Here is a 22,454-nt window from a genome sequence, read left to right as displayed (position 1 = left end):
GAGGACAAAGAGCAGCCTGAGTTATTGATCAGAGGGATTGAAGGAAGTGAATCGATGTGAAGACAACGGTGTCTTCAACTTAACACTCAGGTGCTATTGTTTCAACTGTTAGAAGTATTACTTAATTAAAATAACTGGACCACTGAAAAAATACATGAGAAAAATATACTTTGATCTGTTTGGTTGAAAAAAAAAAACAGCAGCTGAAACACTCACATTTCACCACCAACTCCGTCTGGTTGCTGTCCTTTGAGCCCTCAGTGTTCTGGGCACGGCAGAAGTACCAGCCAGCGTCGGCTGAAGTCACTTTAATCTTGTGGTAGAGAGAGTTGATGGGTCGTGAATTATTATTATTTTTGATGACTTTCAAAGCCTGATTTGTGTCGTTCCTCGCCAAGGTGAGAGTTGACTCTGGGGAACTTTCAACAGTGCAGTTGACGGTGATGGTCTGACCTTCTGTGACCTCAGACCTCATAGACAGTTTAGGTTCATTGGGCGGGTCTGTAGAGAGGAAGCAGAATCTTCTTTAAAGAAGGCACATTATGATTTTATTGTTGTTCTTCCCTCTAGTCTGTGTTACATTGGTTTCTTGCAAATGTAAAAGTTCTGCAAAGCAAAAAATCCAACAATCAGTGTTAAAGGGAGCTCCTCTCCTGAAGCTCCTAAACTCCTCTTCATCAGTCCAGCTGATATGATTTATTGGACTAAGACAAAGTTGGGGGACAAAGCTTTTGAAACAAGAGCCCTGAGGCTCTGAAACAGCCTGAACGAGGACAAACAGCAGACTGAGTCAGGAGCTGAAAACAGACTTTTATCTTATCACTGATTTACGATAGGTCTAGTTTTTAGTCGTTTATTTATTCTTCTATGACAGATTTTTGTAGATAAAATGATCTAACTAATTGTAATATTCTGTATATTCTGAAATGTATTATAATATTCAGATTTTTATTGTACATACATTTAACGCGACTTCCAGGGTCACTTGTAGAAACATCTGTCGCTGAAAAGTGGAGAATTCAGTTAATCTTAAATGCAAATGTTGGAAAAATTATAAAACATTGTTTTCAAATTGGAGAAATAAAATCCTTACGTTTTATTAGGGCCAGAAAAACCAGCCACATGACTGTCTGAGCCTCCATCTCATGTGGGACTACAACTGAATTTCTGAAACAAATAAAACTGAAAAGTGGATGAAAACATCATAAGATCACAGAACTTTTTCTTTTTACTGTAAAAGGTGTGATCAAAGTAATTTTTCAGCTTTCTCAGAATTTCCTTCTTCCTCAATTCATTTATTTTACTGACATTTAGAGTTATCTTTGTTTTGTTCCTCTTTTCAAGATGGTTGTGAACTTGTGGTTTGAAAACACATGAGTCACCTCACCTCTACGCAGAATTTGTCATTCATTAAAAACAAATTAAATGTAACTATTTTATAATGGAATATTTGGGCCGCATGTTTAATTAATTCCAGAGTTCAGTTTATTTTTTCCCTCTAATAACTAAAATAAAGTTTGTTTTCTGTTGTTTTTTAATTTTATTTGACATTAGCTACTTGTTCAAATCAGTTTTATTCAAAGAAACCCAAGAACACATATAAAATATTTTGACTGCAAACATAACAGTGTCTCTATTACATATTAATTTTGTAACCTTTAGTCTGAAATATACAGTTTAAAAAGTCATATCTGGCTCTTTGGGTTCATCTCAGTTTTCAGGGAACTACGACACCTGAACCTGATGTTTGAGTTTTCATTTGGAAAAAAGTATTTCAACTGAATGGAAGATTTTTTTAAATGGTAAAAAGGGTTTTAAATGATTATTATAATTATTATTATTATTATGATTAATACATTATTATTAAGTGATATGGATTCAAATTTTATCAGAAAAAAATCAACTTGTTTCATCCACAAAAAAATATAGTTTGTAATCAGTGTATATACTGTTAATAAAACTTCTGAAACACTATATTTTACTCTAGTAGATTAACATCATGAGCAGATAAATAACCATAGAAGCTTGTTCTTACCTCAGAGGACCCACTTGTATCAGTCTGTCACACACAGTCTCACCCCGAGAATGAGACTTTACAGAAAAAGGAAGTTTCCACACTTTGAAAGGGGATGCAAAAAAATGTTTATCATCCTCTGTCATGCAAGCCAGAAAACAGCTTGTTGTAGGTGTTCTGATTACAGTGATAGCGTTTGTAGCTTCTCACGGTATCTGCACTCAGATGCACTTCATCCCACTTCCTCTTTTTGTCGTTGTTTGTTGTGAAGTCTAGTTCACAGGCACAGAGCAGTCTACAGTACTACATATTTATTTGGAGAATTTATGCCCACATAGTATTTACAGTGTCTCTATTTAAAAAGTCATCTAACAATGTGAAGACGTATCTAAAGGGTTTGCACGAGTCCTTTAAGTCTCGGGGGTTCCACGCCTCGCTGTCAACTGATTTGTCTCAGTGTTTCCAGACTGGCTTTCCTCTTCTCTGCCAGGTTCTTCTCTCCCACTGAAGCTAAGAGAACCACAACAGGTCCTTTGATAAAGAACAGATATGATGGATACTATCTATCATCTATCGACTAATTCCACTAATTTCTCTCTATATATTTAGTCTGTTGTTCTGTGACTTTCATATCTAGAGAAGCGTTCATCTTATCGGCTTCACACGTGACATGTGCATTGTTAAGTGCCCAAGGAAGTGCACTGGGAATTTGTCGTGATTTGGACACGCAATACGTTCAATAACAGGCTGATAAGCTTTGAATAAACAGGTGACCAGCGCTCTGCAGCAGAGGCGACTTGGACCATCAGCGGTTCTGTGGACTGAGTCCCACAGTCGACCTTTAGCTGCCGTGGCAAATCCAACAGGCACGTTTACAACTGGCTCTGGTAACAACAGATACAACAGGTGTCTTTGCAGTAGTAATGATAAAGCATTGACTTATTGAAGTTAAATAATAATAAAATATTAATATTATATTCTTAAGCAGTGCTGTTAGTGGTGAAAAGTAAACATGTAAATATTAGGGCTGGGCAAGTTAACTCGTTTTAATCGAGTTAACTCAAGTGATGAGTTAACTCGATTGTTTATCCGCCAATTATTTTCTTTTTTCCTGTTCTGCAGCATAGTTTTCTTTTTTTCTGTTCTGCAGCAGTCAGCAACAGACTTTCACATAATAAAAGCCTGACTTTCACAATAAAACAATAAATAATCAAACCTGAGTGAATGCGAGATAAAATAATTAATCGAGTTAACTCATCACTTGAGTTAACTCGAGTTACTCGAGTTAACTCCATTGAAACGAGTTAACTTGCCCAGCCCTAGTAAATATACTACAGAACTTTGCATTTCTTGTTTTCTTCTCTACAACTTATGACCCTTCACATATCTTTAGTTGTTGAGGAGAACATGACCCAGACAAATACCTTCATCTGAAGTAACTTTATCAGCTCCATGCAGGTCCGGACCTCGGTATTATTTAAAAATGTGTGTATGTGGGCGGTGGGTGAGTGAGTAGGAGGTGGAGTGGATCATCTTCTCGTTAATATACAAGGTAACGTAGTGCTAACGTCTCCTGCTCGACCTCCAGACCGGAGTCGGTGACGTACAGGGGAGATGTCTGTTCTCCTCCCGGGCTGAAGCCGCCGCTCACTTCAGGTTCACACCCTTCACTTTCTGCAGAAGCTGTTGTATTCATTTTCCAACACACTGTAACTTCCACTGTCCATCTTCATATTTTCTCCTCTCTCTCTCTCTCTCTCTCTCTCTCTCTCTCTCTCTCTCTCTCTCTCTCTCTCTCTCTCTCTCTCTCTCTCTCTCTCTCTCTCTCTCTGAGCTCATGTGGATACACTGTTTGAGACACGTTTCCATAGTTTAAATATAAAATGAGGCAAACTCAAACACAATGGTAAGTCATTGATGCTATTGTCCACTGACATGGTTTTGAAGCTACTGTTAACCAATAGCTGATCTTCAAACATCTTAAAATGTGCATATTTAGATCGGGGAATACTGCCCTCTGGCTATAGGCCTGGCTCCATGGCAACTAAAATACTTACTCATTCATGCACCTCTGTAAAAATGTAATAACGTATCTAATAATATCCTAATTTCTCAGAATTTGTAATTTTACTTTGGAGGCTCAAGAGTTTAAGTTCAGGATATATTCATATACTTGATTTTATTTTACTTACTACATAACTCAAGTGAATCTTAGGTTTACATGGTTAATAGTTGTTAATAGAAATGCATCACAAGATAATGTCCATTCCATGACGCAATGCATTTTGTGTGAACATGCATTCTTCAGAAACCCTTTTGTGCTGTGACATGTTCACAAATCCCACAATAATGTCAAAAAACTTTAAAGTTCATCATTTGTTCCAACATATTTCATTTTATTTTGAGCTACAGGATATTTACATTTCAGGTATGTGAGTTTGGATTAAGTTCACAACACTGGAAAGCACAAAAAAAACATTCAGCAGTGATTCTCAGCATTTATTGTCTAACTGTATGTCATTTTTTATATATAGATTATATAAAAAGTAATTAATACAATCATTTTACACTCACATTATTTACATTTTAAGTTGCAAAATAAGGATTTTAACCGTTTATCCCTCACATTTTGCTGAAAACCTTTAATCAACAGTTGTAAATATTCATATATTATATTTTAGCTCAGTAATGTAACTTCTATGCCTTCTTGCTAACTAGGTTTAAGATTACGACCTATTTTGCTTAACACATGAACTTTACAGACTCTCTGTGATGACTTATTGTGAATATAAACTTCCTCAGGCCCGAGGTAGCTGTAAAAAGCAGGAGAAGAACATCTCGGATCAAATCCTGACCTCTACATAGGAACTCTCATCTTGGTGTGAGCTGCTGGAGTCTCTGTTGGTCGTCTGACGTCGGGGCGTCGCTGTGAATCTCACCTGTGGAAAGTTCAGCTCCACTTCACCTTCACTGGTGTGGTCGTCAAGTAGATTCGGAGATGTTGGTGCACCTGCAGTTGCATTACCAACGTCATCATAGTCCTGCAGGCTCTCTGATTCATTCTAGGATGAGAGCCAAGGTAATGTATAGATTATTTGTATAACAATCTCTGGATGTAATGCACAATGAAGTTCACACAACACTCACATCTGATTCTTTTAGGACTTGCAGACATTTTTCTTGATTTAATTGTTTTGATTGTTGCAAAGTATAAATGGGTGAAAGGGATGTTTCATCTCCTGACGATTATTGTTTCCTCTAACCACATGATTATCAAGCAGCAACTGAATCGCTTCATTCATGCTCTAAAATGGATGCTGTAAAGTTTGTCTCTTCATTTCTGGCCCCAGTATCCTGAGATAGAAGTGGACTGATAGACAGCTACTGTTATGGAAGAACAAGGAGGGAAAAGCAACAGCTTGAACAGTAAAAGACAAATCTGCCTGAAGAGCCAGATTAATACTGATGATAGAAGATGGAAGGCAGTAGCTCTCAATTTGAGGGGTTGTAGATATCCTGAGGGATTATTTTATTTATTCTGTTGGTCGTCTGACGTCGGGGCTTCGCTGTGAATCTCACCTGTGGAAAGTTCAGCTCCACTTCACCTTCACTGGTGTGGTCGTCCAATAGAATTGGAGATGTTGGTGCATGTGCAACTGCATTACTAATGTTTTCATAGTCCTGCAGGTTCTCTGGTTCATTCTAGGATGAGAGTGGAGGTAGTTAATAGATTATTTATGCTTCAATTTCTGGATGTAATGCACGACAAAGTTCATAGAACTAACATTCTGGGCCGAAAGGCTTTGTCATATCACCATTAAAACACATTTGATTACATAGTATTGCAATTATGACATTATTTAGCATATTTAGACGAATAAGTGGTTTTAAAGCTGTACAGCATTTGATGTGGTTTTGAGAAAAAGAAGCTCTGTCATAAACAGGTCAGAAGTGATCAGAGGCTTAAATATCCTGAATCTCATTCCTGTACTCTCAATAATCACTGTTTCCTACGATTTCCAAAATACAAATAGCCAATTAGAATATATTGTCAACAACTTGTAGTTAAATAATTTAAAAAATCGATTGTGTTAAGACAAGGTTATGACAACAGGCCACCATGACCAGACACTTTTGCTTAAACAAATGTGTCATTACCGAAAAACCTGAAGGAGATCTGGTGTTTGTTGTTCCTTGTTGAACAGATTTCCTCCAGTATCTGAAAACATAGAGGGACATGATGTGGTAAAACATGACAGACCATCTATGAAATGTATTTATTGAATTTGATCAAATGCACTTCTTATTCATTCACCTTAAATTGACCCCAATTATACTGATAATCATCAGGAGAAGTAGAGCAACAACGAGGAACTTCAGGATCTTCAGATAGTCTCCTGTGGTTAGAAGAGAACGAGCATCATATAGACACTGAGCTGTGAACATGGAGAATTAGTTTCAACTTTATTCCACGTGCAGAGATTTATTTCAAACTGAACTAGAAATACTGTCCTGCAGTTGTTTACCTCCAACCAAGATTCTGATGAGGCCACTGTGACCTTTGACCACTGATATCTAATCACTTCACATCTTTGAGTTCCCATCAAAAGATGAGGAATTTCTCTGAAGGCAGCTTTGTAATATGACTTTCAAGAGGCCAAAAAACATGTGTCTGGAGGCCACTGTGACCTTGACCTTTGACGTTTGGCTACCAAATCAAATCAGTTACTCCTTGAGTCTAATTGTGTGTTTGTGCCAAAAGTGAAAGGATTCCCTCAAGGTGTTACATGCATACTGCTTTTACGAGGCAAAAATATGCTTTGTGAGTTCACAGCTTTGTGAGGACACAACCCTGCCCTTTGACCTCCAAATTCTTATCATTTCAACCCTCAATCACACTGAACATTTTAATTTTAAGTTAAGAGAAATTCTCTCAAGACCTTCTTGAGATGTCACGTTTACAAACACGTACGGACGGACAACCAGAAAACATGATCTGATATAACCCTCCCACATGTCTCCTGAGCAATAAAACACACAGTTATAAGGCCTTGAAATTCACTCACGTTCAAACAGATGGACGGGATCAGACGAAGTTTGGTCTACTTCATTTTCTGCGACGCAGTAGTAGACTCCTGACTGGTTTGAGTAAACTGGGTGGTTTTGATGCTTGGACACAATTTCATCCTTTTCCTCGCCCTGACTCTTCCTGTACCATGAGTAGTGTTGGACTGGTGGAAAGCTGTGACTGAAGCAGCTCAGCATCACGGAGCTCCTCCCGTCAAGCTCCTGCTTCTCTGCCGACTCCGTGATGTGTGTGTGTTTAGGAGAAACTAGCCGGGAAATTCAGGAGAAAAGACAACGTCATTTTCTGAACATCATCAAAGATCAAACATGAATAACACAACAAATGAAGTGACTGAGAAGAATGTAAATGGGAGGATAAAACAGACTGGCTTTAGATTCACCTGGTGAAACCCAAAAGTTATCAGCAATTTCTCTTTGAAACAAACTACAGTCACTGATTTTAGGTTTCTGTTCATCTTTTCCTCTCAATATTTTTATCAGGTTTGATAAATGTTTTTTTTAATGATTTGTTAAAATGCTGAAATAGATTTCGAAGTATGAACAACTTGATATGTAATTAACCAATAAACAAATCTTTTCTACTAAGGCAAAGTTGTGGAACAGAGCTTTAGAAACAAGAACCCTGAGGCTCTGAAACATCCTAACTAGTTTAAAACTAAAACTAATACTTTTCTGTTACTTCATTCTCTGATTTGACGTAGTTATTGTTTAAGTATTTTATTTATTATTTTATGAGAGAATTGTGTAATGGAAAATTTCACTGACCAGGTGTCTCCCTGCTGTGACCTTGACAAACAGGATGTATGCCCTAATTCTGTGATGTTTGTTATTTGGGAAGCACTTTCTATTGCTATTTAAAAAATGTTAAGGTTAGTTTGGAGAAAGTGGACCAGGGAGCACAATAACATATAAACCTGTGAAAATAATTCATTGCATTATTACAACACAAATTATAGTATAAGAAAACTTATAACTGCTTAAAGTCACAAGGCTTCAATTTAAAATAATTATAGTTTCCTCTGGTGGAAGAATTACAGAGATTTAAGCAGGTCATTAATTCCTGAGGTGCATTTGTTTCAACTGTCAGAAATAATAATTAATTAAAAAAATTGGACCACTGAAAAAAAGCATAAGAAAAATGTACTTCTGCATCGATAGTTCCCTTAACGGAAAATTTGGTTAGATCCGTTTGGTTGAAAAAAAATGCTGAGCTGAAACACTCACATTTCACCACCAACTTCTTCTGCTTGCTGTCCTTTGAGCCCTCAGTGTTCTGGGCACGGCAGAAGTACAAGCCAGTGTCGGCTGAAGTCAATTTAACCTTGTGGTAGAGAGAGTTGATGGGTCGTGGATAAAGATTATCTTCATTGATTTTAAAAGCCTGATTATTTGTGTTGATCCTCATCAAGGTGAGAGTTGACTGTGGGAAACTTTCAACAATGCAGGTGACTCTGATGGTCTGACCTTCTGTGACCTCAGACCTCATAGACAGTATAGGTTCAGTGGGCGGGTCTGTAGAGAGGAAGCAGAATCAGCTTTAAAGAAGGCACATTATGATTTTATTGTTTTTCTTCCCTCAGTGTCAACAACACATTTTCCTTCACATCAAGAGCAGGATTGGTTTGAACTTTCACATGTTTGGGACTGTCTGCAGTAACCAAAAATATAGAAAACAGAGAACTGTCAGATTGAACCACCATTCCTAATATAATGGTCTTTATAATATAGAGTGATCCTGAAGAATACTTGTTTTTTTATTTCATCAGGGCTGATTTCATGGTAGAATTGTTGGTCGTGGACTAATTTATAAAAGGGAGCAAAATAACATGCAAACCTGTGAAATCAATACATTGCATTTCAACTAAATTAATACTATTGTGGTGTTGAATTATATCACAGACCACTTACAACTCAAAATCACAAGGCTTCATTTCAACATAAATATACTTTACTATGGTGGAAGAATTACAGAGATTTAAATAAAAGTAGAAATATCGCAGTACAAAAATACTCAATTACAAGTTTAGGTCCTGAATTCATAATTTAAATAAGCAGCACAGTATTTTATCAGGAGTATTCATTAAGTAGCAGAGCGGCACCACGTTACATTACTTGATCATTAATGTTGATAATTTATAGATTCAATGACTTTATATAGGGTCTGGTAGTTTATTGATATTTTCTAAGCTCTACAGTTCTTAATCAAACAGACACATTTACTTTAGGTCATTCATTTCTCAGGTGCTATTGTTTCAACTGTGAGAAGTAATAGTTGATAGAAAAGTACATTAGAAAAGCTACTGTTTCAAAGATAGTTTTTTTAAAGGAAGATCTGTTTGGTTGGGGAAAAAAAGCAGCAGCTGAAACACTCACATTTCACCACCAACTCCTTCTCCTCGCTGTCCTTTGAGCCCTCAGTGTTCTGGGCACGGCAGACGTACAAGGCAGCGTCAGCTGAAGTCACAGCAAACGTGTGGTAGAGAGTGATGATGGGTCGTGAATGATGATTATTATCAGTGACTTTTAAAGTCTTATAATATGGGTAGGTCTTTGCCAAGGTGAGAGTTGACTGTGGGAAACTTTCAGCAGTGCAGTTGATGGTGATGGTCTGACCTTCTGTGACCTCAGACCTCATATACAGTATAGGTTCAGTGGGCGGGTCTGTAGAGAGGAAGCAGAATCTTCTTTAAAGAAGGCACATTATGATTTTATTGTTTTTCTTCCCTCTACTCTGTGTAACATAGTTGTCTTGTAAATGTAAAAGTTCCGCAGAGCACAATATGCAACAGTCAGTGGTTAAGGGAGCTCCTCTCCTGAAGCTCCTAAACTCCTCTTCATCAGTCCAGCTGATACGATTTATTGTTCTAAGACAAAGTTGGGAGACAATGCTTTTGAAACAAGAGCCCTGAGGCTCTGAAACAGCCTGAACGAGGACATACAGCAGACTGAGTCAGGAGCTGAAAACATACTTTTATCTTACTTCATGCACTGATTTTACGTAGGTCTAGTTTTTATTCGTGTATTTATACTTTTTGTAGCCGACTTGACTGGGAAACTATGTAGAGTGAAGCTGAAGACAAATTGCTCTAGAGTCATAACTGATCTAGAAGAGTTCAAACCATCGACTAAAAGTGAAGCCAAAGTGTCTAGATCCCCATCTAGTGAATTGGGAAATGGACCAAACTAAAGAGTCAAAATACACATCAACTAAAATGATCTCAAAGGTGGATTCTGTCATTTTTATCACTGGTTTATATTTATAACCCAAATCTTAATTTTTCATGTACGTTTGGTTAATAATTATATTACCACCCGGAGTAGCCTTGGTTGCTCGGGGCAGGAAGGACACATTTGTTCATCAATTGTAATGTGAATATTCTGAAATGTATTTTAATATTCAGATTTTTATTGTACATACATTTAACGGGACTTCCAGGGTCACTTGTAGAAACATCTGTCACTGAAAACACAAGTGGAGAAGTCAGTTAAACTTAAATGCAAATGTTGGAAAAAATATAAAACCTTGTTTTCAAAGTGGAGAAATAAAATCCTTACGTTTTATTAGGGCCAGAAAAACCAACCACGTGACTGTCTGAGCCTCCATCTCATGTGGGACTACCACTGGATTTCTGACACAAATTAAAACTGAAAAGTGGATAAAAACATCATAAGATCACAGAACTTTTCTTTTTACTGTAAAACGTGTGATCAAAGTTCGTTTTCATCTTGTCTCAGAATTCCTTCCTTCCTCATTTCATTTATTTTTCTGACATGTCGAGTTATATTTGTTTTGTTCCTCATCGCAGATTTTGTCAATTATTAAAACATTTTTTAACATAATTATTTAAAATGAAATATTTGGGCAACATGTTTCTGTTAATCCCAGAGTTCAGTTAGTTTTTTCACTTTAATAACCAAAATATAGTTTGTTTTCTGTTTTCTTTTTTAATTTCATTTGACATTAGCTACTTGTTAAAATCACTTTTATTTAAAGAAACCCCAGAACACATTTAAAATATATTGACTTCAAACATAACAGTGTCTTTATTAAATTCATATTTTTAAACCTTTTAGTCTGAAATATACTGTTTAAAAAGTCATATCTGGCTCTTTGGGTTCATCTCAGTCTTCAGGGAACTACGACATCTGAAACTGATGTTTGAGTTTTCATTTGGAAAAAAGCATTTCAACTGAATGGAAGAAAAAGGGTTTCAAATTATTATTAATTTTATTAATAAAAAAATCATCTTGTCAACAAAAAATTAACTTTGAAATAAGTGTATAAACAGTAAATAAAACTTCTGAAACTCTGTATTTTACTCTAGTAGATTAACATAATGAGGAGATAAATAACCATAGAAGCTTGTTCTTACCTCAGAGGACCCACTTGTATCAGTCTGTCACACACAGCCTCACTCTGAGAATGAGACTTTACAGAAAGAGGAAGTTTTCACACTTTGAAAGGGGATGCAAAAAAATAATTAGCATCCCTTATCTTGCAAGTCAGAAAACAGCCTCTTGTAGGTGTTATGATTACAGTGACAGCTTCTCACAGTATCTGCACTCAGATGCATTTCATCCCACTTCCTCTTTTTGTCGTTGTTTGTTGTGAAGTCTAGTTCACAGGCACAGAGCAGTTTACAGTACTACATATTTATTTGGATAATTTATGCTGACATAGTATTTACAGTGCCTCTATTTAAAACATCATCTAACAATGTGAAAACATATTAAAAGGGTTTGCACAAGTCCGCAGCCCTTTAAGTGTCGGGGGTTCCATGCCTCGCTGTCGGGCCAGTCGCTCGACTGATTTGTCTCAGTGTTTCCAGACTGGCTTTCCTCTTCTCCTCCAGGTTCTTCTCTCTCACTGAAGATAAGAGAACCCAGTAACCATTAGTCGCGGTTTCCCACCACAGCCAAGTTGATCCTGCTGATCAAGAGATCTTCCTCCGCGTCCCTGACATCTGATAACTTATTGCTGTCTATGGATTCTTTCAGGGTCTCAAGGAAGCTCAGGCCTTTGAAAACATCAGCCATTTCTGCAGAGAGACACAGAGTGAATTATTAGAAGAGTCACATCAGGTCCTTTGATAAAGAACAGATATGATGGATACTATCTATCATCTATTGAGTAATTCCTCTAATCTCTCTATATTTATACTGTTGTTCTGTGACTTTCATATCTCCAGAAGCGTTCATCTTATCGGCTTCACACGTGACATGTGCATTGTTAAGGGCCCAAGGAAGAGCAGTGTGGAATTTGTTGTGATTTGGACATGCAATACGTTCAATAATAAGCTGATAAACTTTGAATAAACAGGTGACCAGCGCTCTGCAGCAGAGGCGACTGGGACCATCAGCGGTTCTGTGGACTGAGTCCCACAGTCGGCCTTTAGCTGCCATGGCAAATCGAACAGGCACGTTTACAACTGGCTCTGGTAACAATAGATAAAACAGGTGTCTTTGCAGTAGTAATGATAAAGCATTAAATTAGAGGAAACTTGAACTAAAAAGTTAAATAATAATAAGATATTAATTTCATATTCTTAAGCAGTACTGTTAGTGGTGGAAAGTAAACATGTAAATATTCTCCAGAACTTTGCATTTCTTGTTTTTTAAAAACACTTCTTCTCTACAACTTATGACCCTTCACATGTCTTTAGTTGTTCAGGAGAGCATGACCCAGACAAATACCTTCATCTGAAGTAAAGTAATCAGCCCCATGCAGGTCAGGACCTCGGTATTATTCAAAAATGTGTGTATGTGGGCGGTGGGTGAGTGAGTAGGAGGTGGAGTGGATCATCTTCTGGTAAATATACAAGGTAACGAAGTGTTAACGTATCCTACTCGACCTCCAGACCGGAGTCGGTGATGTACAGGGGAGACGTCTGTTCTCCTCCCGGGCTGAAGCCGCTTCTCCCTTCAGGTTCACACCCTTCACTTTCTGCAGCAGTAGAGAAATAACAGAGGACACTTCTTCTTGTCTGGAGAAGCTTCCAACAAAATGTAACTGACACTGTCTATCTTTATACTTTCTCCTCTCTCTCTCTCTCTCTCTCTCTCTCTCTCTCTCTCTCTCTCTCTCTCTCTCTCTCTCTCTCTCTCTCTCTCTCTCTCTCTCTCTCTCTCTCTCTCTGTCTCTCTCTATCTCTCTCTCTCGCACTCTCTCTCTCTCTCTCTCTCTATCTCTCTCTCTCGCACTCTCTCTTTATCTCTCTCTCTCTCTCTCTGAGAGCTTATGTGGATGCACTGTTTGAGAAACGTTTCTATAGCTTAAATACAAAATGATGCAAACTCAAACACAATGGTAAGTCATTGATGCTATTGTCCACTGACATGGTTTTGAAGCTACTGTAAACTAATATTTGATCTCCAAACATCTTAAAATGTGCATATTTAGATCGGGGGATACTGCCCTCCGGCTAGGGGCCTGTCTCCATGGCAACTAAAACCAGAATTTCTACTTTTACTTTGGATTCTCAAGAGTTAAGTTCAGGATATAGTCATATACTTGATATTATTTTACTTATTATTTAACTCAAGTAAGTCTAAGGGTTACATGGTCCGTTAATAGAAATGCATCAAAAGATAATGTCCATTTCATGACGCAATGCGTTTTTTGTGTACATGCATTCTTCAGAAACCCTTTCAAGCTGTGACATGTTCACGAATCCCACAATAATCTCAATAAACTTTAAAGTTCATCATTTGTTCCAACATATTTCATTTTATTTTGAGCTACAGGATATTTACATTTCAGATGTGTGGGTTTGGATTAAGTTCACAACACTGCAATGTACAAAAAAAACATTCAGCAGTGATTCTCAACATTTCTTGTCTAACTGCATGTCATTTATATATATATAGATAATATAAAAAGATATTAATACAATCATTTAACACTCACATTATTTACATATTAAGTTGAAAAATAAGGATTTTAACCATTTATCCCTCACATTTTGCTGAGTTCACTGTTTTTACCCAAAACCTTTGAATTACAGTTTAAAATATTTATCCATTTTAGCTCAGTGATGTAGCTTCTGTGCCTTCTTGCTAACTAGTTTTAAGATAACGACCTATTTAGCTTAACACACAAACTCTTCAGACCCTCTGTGATGACTTATTGTGAATGTAAACTTCGTCAGGCCGGAGGTAGCTGTAATAAGCAGAACATCTCGGGTCAAATCCTGACGTCAGATTATTAACTCTCATCTTGGTGTGAGCTGCTGGAGTCTCTGTTGGTCGTCTGACGTCGGGGCGTCGCTGTGAATCTCACCTTTGGAAAGTTCAGCTCCACTTCACCTTCACTGGTGTGGTCTTCAAATACATTTGGAGAAGTTGGTGCACGTGCAGTTGCATTACTCATGTGTTCATAGTCTTGCAGGCTCTCTGGTTCATTCTAGGATGAGAGCGGAGGTAGTTTATAGATTATTTATGCTACAATTTCTGGATGTAATGTACAATAAAGATCATAGAAGACTCACATCTGATTATTTTAGGACTTGCAGACATTTTTCTTGATTTTTATTGTTTTTTATGTTTCACAGAATAAATCGGTGAAGGGGAGGTTTCATCTCCTGACGAGTTTTGTTTCCTCTAACCACATGATTATCAAGTAACAACTGAATCGCTTCATTCATGCTCTAAAATGGCTGCTGCACAGGTTGTCTTTCCATCACTAGCCCCTGTATACTGAGATATAAGTGCACTGATAGACAGCTACTGACAGGGCAAACAGTGAGGGCAGGATATGGAACATCAAGTAGGGAAAGCAAAAGCTTGAACAGCAAAAGACAAATCTGCCTGTAGATCCACATTAATACTGATGATAGAAGATGGAAGGCAGTAGCTCTACATGGTCAATTTGAGGGGTTGTAGATATCCTGTAGATTATTTTATTTAGAATTTGTAGATCTAATGTGCACATGTTGGTGTCTTGTTTCAGATCCTTGCATCTTGTGTTCTCAAAATAAAACAACTCGGGTCAAATCCTGACGTCAGAGTATTAACTCTCATCTTGGTGTGAGCTGCTGGAGTCTCTGTTGGTCGTCTGACGTCGGGGCGTCGCTGTGAATCTCACCTGTGGAAAGTTCAGCTCCACTTCACCTTCACTGGTGTGGTCGTCAAACAGATTTTGAGATGTTGGTGCACGTGCAGTTGCTTTACTCATGTTTTCATAGTCCTGCAGGCTCTCTGGTTCATTCTAGGATGAGAGCGGAGTTGGTTAATGATTATTTATGCTACAATTTCTGGATGTAATGCACAATAAAGTTCAAACAAGATTCACATTCTTGGACTTCGGAGGCTTTGTCATATCACCATTAATACTCATTTGATTACATATTATTGAAATTATGACATAGTTAGGCATATTTAGAAGAATTAGTAGTTTTTCTCATTTGATGTGGTTTTGAAAAAAAGAAGCTCTGTCATGAACAGGTCAGAAGTGTTCAGAGGCTTAAATATCCTGAATCTTATACCTTTACTCTCCATAATCACTGTTTCCTATGATTCCAATATACAAGTAGCCAATTATAATTAGATTTTGAAGTTTCAACAACTGGCAGTTAAATAATTAAAAACAACAGGCCCCCGCGACCAGACACTTGGAAGTAGAATGGCTTAATCAACTGTGTCATTACCGAAAAACAAGAAGGGGATCTGGTGTTTGTTGTTCCTGGTTGAACAGATTTCCTCCAGTATCTGAAAACATAGAGGGACATGATGTGGTAAAACAAGCCAGACCATCTCTGAAATGTATTTATTTAATTTGAGCAAATGCACTTCCTATTCAATCACCTTAAATTTACCACAATTACACTGATAATCATCAGGAGAAGTAGAGCAACAACGAGGAACTCCAGGATCTTCAGATAGTCTCCTGTGGTTAGAGGAGAGAGAGCATCATAGAGACACTGAGCTGTGAACATGGAGAATTAGTTAAAACTTTATTCGATGTGCAGAGATTTATTTCACACTGAACTAGAAATACTGTCCTGCAGTTGTTTACCTCCATCAACCTGGATTCTGATGAGGCCACTGTAACCTTTGACCACTGATATCTAATCACTTCATATCTTTGAGTTCTCATCGAAAGTTGAGGAATTTCTCAAAAGGCGGTTTTGTAATATGACTTTCAAGAGGCCAAAAAACAAGTGTTGTGAGGCCACTGTGACCTTGACCTTTGACCTTGGGCTAACAAATCAAATCAGTTACTCCTTGAGTCTTATTGTGTGTTTGTGCCCAATGTGAAAGGATTCCCTCAAGGCGTAATATTGGTCATGCTTTTACAAGGCAAAAAATGCTTTGTGAGTTCACAGCTTTGTGAGGACACAACTTTTCCCTTTGACCTCCAAATTCTTATAATTTCAACCCTGAATCAAGACCTTCTTGAGATGTCAGGTTCACAAACAAAGGACGTACGAATGGACAACCAGAAAACATGATCTGATATAAACCTCCCACATGTCTCCTGAGCAATAAAACACAGAGTTATAAGGCCTTGAAATTCACTCACGTTCAAACAGATGGACGGGATCAGACAAACTTTGATCTACTTCATTTTGTGCGACGCAGTAGTAGACTCCTGACTGGTTTGAGTACACTATGTGGTTTTGATGCTTTGATACAATTTCATCCTCTTCCTCTCCCTGACTCTTCCTGTACCATGAGTAGTTGTGGACTGGGGGAAAGCTGTGACTGAAGCAGCTCAGCATCACGGAGCTCCTCCCATCAAGCTCCTGCTTCTCTGCCGACCACATGATGTACGTGTGTTTCGGAGAAACTAGCCGGGAAATTCAGGAGAAAAGACAACGTCATTTTCTGAACATCATCAAAGATCAAACATGAATAACACAAGAAATTAAGTGACATTATTGCTGCTCTTTAAATCCAGACTTAGCAGAATGTGAAACCTATTTTTAAACCAGTTAATGCTTTAAATAAAATAAAATATAAAACAAACTGGCTTGAGATTGACCTGTTGAAACTTTCAATTTTATTTCTCAGCAATTTCTCTTCATAATAAACTACAGTCACTGAATTTAGGTTACTGTTCCTTTTTAAGTTCAATATGTTTGATCAGGTTTGCTATACGTTATTTTGAATGACATCACATTGTGGAGTAATGTTTTCTTCTTTTAGGAACCAGCACGTCTGATCAGTATTTACTTTATACACAGTAATGTATAATATGTCCTCCTTGTTTATCCATTTACCATCACAAGTGCATCATTCTACTCACATCTGACTTTAACCTCAGCTGGCTGTGACTTTCTACTTCCAATGTCATTGGTGGCTTCACAGCTGTACAGTCCACTGTCAGAGGGACTGGCTGAGTTCACCCTGAAGGTCTGAGTCTGAGTCTGTTGGATGATTTCCTCTCTCCCATCAGTCGTCTTCCTCCAGGTGACAGAGCTCACTGGTGGGTTGGACTCGGCAGAACAGCTCAGTGTCAACAACGAATTTTCCTTAACATTAAGACCAGGATTGGCTTGAACTTTCACATTGTACAGACTGTCTGCAGTGACCAAAAATATAGAAAACAGAGAACTGTCAGATTAAACCACTGTCCAATAGAATGGTCTTTATAATATAGAATGACCTGCAAAATATATGCTTTCTAATTCATCAGGGTGTAAATCAAGGTAAGTTTGGAGATATTGGACTAGGGAGCACAACAACATGCGAACCTGTGAAAACAATTCATTGCATTACACAATTACACCACTATACTATAAGAAAACGTATAACTGCTTAAAGTCACAAGGCTTCAATTTATTAAAATTATAGTTTATTGTGGTGGAAGAATTACAGAGATTTAAGTACTTTAGGACATTCATTTCTCAGGTGCTATTGTTTCAACTGTCAGAAGAAATAATTAATTAAAAAAAACTGGACCACTGAAAAAATACATGAGAAAAATGTACTTTTGTGTCGATAGTTTCTTTAAAGGAAGATTTCTTTTGATGTCATTAGTTGAAAAATAAAGCCGCAGCTGAAACACTCACATTTCACCACCAACTCCTTCTCCTTGCTGTCCTTTGAGCCCTCAGTGTTCTGGGCACGGCAGAAGTACCAGCCAGTGTCGGCTGAAGTCACAGTAATCTTGTGGTAGAGGGAGCTGGTTTGTGAATAAACATTATTTTCTGTGATTATTAAAGACTGAGGATTTGTGTCGGTCCTCATCAAGGTGAGAGTTGACTGTGGGAAACTTTCAGCAGTGCAGGTGACGGTGATGGTCTGACCTTCTGTGACCTCAGACCTCATAGACAGTTTAGGTTCAGTGGGCGGGTCTGTAGAGAGGAAGCAGAATCTTCTTTAAAGAAGGCACATTGTGATTTTATTGTTTTTCTTCCCTCAGTGTCAACAACACATTTTCCTTCACATCAAGACCAGGAATGGCTTGAACTGATATGATATGATTGAGGTTTCTTGTAAATGTAAAAGTTCTGCTGAGCAAAAAATCAAAAATCAATGGTAAAGGGAACTCCTCTCCTGAAGCTCCTAAACTCCTCTTCATCAGTTCAGCTGATACGATTTATTGTACTAACGCGAAATTGGGAGACAGAACTTTTGAAACAACAGCCCTGAGGCTCTGAAACAGCCTGAACGAGGACATACAGCAGACTGAGTCAGGAGCTGAAAACACACTTTTATTTTATTTCATTCACTGATTTTACGTAGGTCTAGCTTTTACTCATGTATTTATTCTTTCAGACATATTTGTAATTTGTTTGAAATTATACATTCATATTTTGATGTATTTTTACTCTTTTTTTTATTTGGGAAGCACTTCGTAAAGTTAAAAGAACCCTGTGGTTTTTCTGATATTGTGGAGTAAAGTTTTCTTCTTTTTTGAACCAGCACATCTGATCAGTATTTACTTTATACACAGTAATGTATAATATGTCCTCCTTGTTTATCCATTTACCATCACAAGTGCATCATTCTACTCACATCTGACTTTAACCTCAGCTGGCTGTGACTTTCTACTTCCAATGCCATTGGTGGCTTCACAGCTGTACAGTCCACTGTCAGAGGGACTGGCTGAATTCACGCTGAAGGTCTGAGTCTGAGTCTGTTGGATGATTTCCTCTCTCCCATCGGTCGTCTTCCTCCAGGTGACAGAGCTCACTGGTGGGTTGGACTCGGCAGAACAGCTCAGTGTCAACAACACATTTTCCTTCACATTAAGACCAGGATTGGCTTGAACTTTCACATTGTACAGACTGTCTGCAGTAACCAAAAATATAGAAAACAGAGAACTGTCAGATTTAACCACTGTCCAATATAATGGTCTTTATAATATAGAATGACCTGCAAAATATATGTTTTCTATTTCATCAGGGTGTAAATCAAGGTAAGTTCGGAGATATTGGACTAGGGAGCACAACAACATGCGAACCTGTGAAAACAATTCATTGCATCACACAATTACACCACAAATTATACTATAAGAAAACGTATAACTTACTGCTTAAAGTCACAAGGCTTCAATTTATTAAAATTATAGTTTATTGTGGTGGAAGAATTACAGAGATTTAAGTACTTTAGGACATTCATTTCTCAGGTGCTATTGTTTCAACTGTCAGAAGAAATAATTAATTTAAAAAACTGGACCACTGAACAAATACATGAGAAAAATGTACTTCTGCATCGATAGTGTCTTCAAAGGAAGATTTCTTTTGATGTCATTGGTTGAAAAATAAAGCCGCAGCTGAAACACTCACATTTCACCACCAACTCCTTCTCCTTGCTGTCCTTTGAGCCCTCAGTGTTCTGGGCACGGCAGAAGTACCAGCCAGCGTCGGCTGAAGTCACAGTAATCTTGTGGTAGAGAGAGTTGCTGATTCGTGAATAAAGATTCTTTTCAGTGATTTTTAAAGACTGAGGATTTGTGTCGGTCCTCATCAAGGTGAGAGTTGACTGTGGGAAACTTTCAGCAGTGCAGGTGACGGTGATGGTCTGACCTTCTGTGACCTCAGACCTCATAGACAGTTTAGGTTCAGTGGGCGGGTCTGTAGAGAGGAAGCAGAATCTTCTTTAAAGAAGGCACATTGTGATTTTATTGTTTTTCTTCCCTCAGTGTCAACAACACATTTTCCTTCACATCAAGACCAGGAATGGCTTGAACTGATATGATATGATTGAGGTTTCTTGTAAATGTAAAAGTTCTGCTGAGCAAAAAATCAAAAATCAATGGTAAAGGGAACTCCTCTCCTGAAGCTCCTAAACTCCTCTTCATCAGTTCAGCTGATACGATTTATTGTACTAACGCAAAATTGGGAGACAGAACTTTTGAAACAACAGCCCTGAGGCTCTGAAACAGCCTGAACGAGGACATACAGCAGACTGAGTCAGGAGCTGAAAACACACTTTTATTTTATTTCATTCACTGATTTTACGTAGGTCTAGCTTTTACTCATGTATTTATTCTTTCAGACATATTTGTAATTTGTTTGAAATTATACATTCATATTTTGATGTATTTTTACTCTTTTTTTTATTTGGGAAGCACTTCGTAAAGTTAAAAGAACCCTGTGGTTTTTCTGATATTGTGGAGTAAAGTTTTCTTCTTTTTTGAACCAGCACATCTGATCAGTATTTACTTTATACACAGTAATGTATAATATGTCCTCCTTGTTTATCCATTTACCATCACAAGTGCATCATTCTACTCACATCTGACTTTAACCTCAGCTGGCTGTGACTTTCTACTTCCAATGCCATTGGTGGCTTCACAGCTGTACAGTCCACTGTCAGAGGGACTGGCTGAATTCACCCTGAAGGTCTGAGTCTGAGTCTGTTGGATGATTTTCTCTCTCCCATCGGTCGTCTTCCTCCAGGTGACAGAGCTCACTGGTGGGTTGGACTCGGCAGAACAGCTCAGTGTCAACAACACATTTTCCTTCACATTAAGACCAGGATTGGCTTGAACTTTCACATTGTACAGACTGTCTGCAGTAACCAAAAATATAGAAAACAGAGAACTGTCAGATTTAACCACTGTCCAATATAATGGTCTTTATAATATAGAATGACCTGCAAAATATATGTTTTCTATTTCATCAGGGTGTAAATCAAGGTAAGTTCGGAGATATTGGACTAGGGAGCACAACAACATGCGAACCTGTGAAAACAATTCATTGCATTACAAAATTACACCACAAATTATACTATAAGAAAACGTATAACTTACTGCTTAAAGTCACAAGGCTTCAATTTATTAAAATTATAGTTTATTGTGGTGGAAGAATTACAGAGATTTAAGTACTTTAGGACATTCATTTCTCAGGTGCTATTGTTTCAACTGTCAGAAGAAATAATTAATTTAAAAAACTGGACCACTGAACAAATACATGAGAAAAATGTACTTCTGCATCGATAGTGTCTTCAAAGGAAGATTTCTTTTGATGTCATTGGTTGAAAAATAAAGCCGCAGCTGAAACACTCACATTTCACCACCAACTCCTTCTCCTTGCTGTCCTTTGAGCCCTCAGTGTTCTGGGCACGGCAGAAGTACCAGCCAGCGTCGGCTGAAGTCACAGTAATCTTGTGGTAGAGAGAGTTGCTGATTCGTGAATAAAGATTCTTTTCAGTGATTTTTAAAGACTGAGGATTTGTGTCGGTCCTCATCAAGGTGAGAGTTGACTGTGGGAAACTTTCAGCAGTGCAGTTGACGGTGATGGTCTGACCTTCTGTGACCTCAGACCTCATAGACAGTTTAGGTTCAGTGGGCGGGTCTGTAGAGAGGAAGCAGAATCTTCTTTAAAGAAGGCACATTATGATTTTATTGTTTTTCTTCCCTCAGTGTCAACAACACATTTTCCTTCACATCAAGACCAGGATTGGCTTGAACTGTCACATGTTTGGGACTGTCTGCAGTAACCAAAAATATAGAAAACAGAGTTCTCAGATTTACCCACTTCCTAATATATTGGTCTTTATAATATAGATTGATACAATTTCGGCCGAAACACTTGCTATGTGAGTGACTGTCCACTAAGAATTTAATATTGAATACTATGCAGATTTTAGTTCAGAAATCCAATTAAATTAATACATTACGACAAAGAGCAGCCTGGCGACACTGGTGGACATTTGAGCTGATTCTGGCTCTGAGAGGTAACAAGAGAAACACAGGGCTGACAGCGAGAGACAAATATCCATTCACACAATTTAGAGTTGCAGGTCTTTGGACTGTGGGGCGAAGCCGGAGTACTGGGAGAGAACTCATGTAGACTGGGAGAACATGCAAACTTAACAAAAAGATCACAGCACAATTGGGATTCAAACCAGCAGCCTTCTTACAAATATAATGATCATAACAGCAATGTGTATTACCTAA

At 37.9% G+C, this 22,454-nt stretch overlaps 1 protein-coding gene across 1 annotated transcript in view; it reads right to left on the bottom strand.

The window, feature by feature from the left end:
- Positions 1 to 22,454, bottom strand: part of LOC133013923 (sialoadhesin-like) — a 62,093-nt gene that overhangs the window by 16,129 nt on the left and 23,510 nt on the right. The window contains exons 11-16 of the mRNA XM_061081004.1: positions 21,562 to 21,849; positions 20,789 to 21,064; positions 19,837 to 20,124; positions 19,064 to 19,339; positions 7,081 to 7,347; positions 6,383 to 6,411 (exon numbers count right to left, since the gene is read on the bottom strand). Of these exons, the coding sequence (XP_060936987.1) occupies positions 6,383 to 6,411; positions 7,081 to 7,347; positions 19,064 to 19,339; positions 19,837 to 20,124; positions 20,789 to 21,064; positions 21,562 to 21,849 (1,424 nt within the window). The remainder of the gene's footprint in view (positions 1 to 6,382; positions 6,412 to 7,080; positions 7,348 to 19,063; positions 19,340 to 19,836; positions 20,125 to 20,788; positions 21,065 to 21,561; positions 21,850 to 22,454) is intronic.

This window comes from Limanda limanda, chromosome 11 (genome assembly GCF_963576545.1).
Source record: "Limanda limanda chromosome 11, fLimLim1.1, whole genome shotgun sequence".
Taxonomy (NCBI): Eukaryota; Metazoa; Chordata; class Actinopteri; order Pleuronectiformes; family Pleuronectidae; genus Limanda; species Limanda limanda.
The sequence above is the reverse complement of the archived record's forward strand: the minus strand, read 5'-3'. Positions and strand labels throughout refer to the sequence as shown.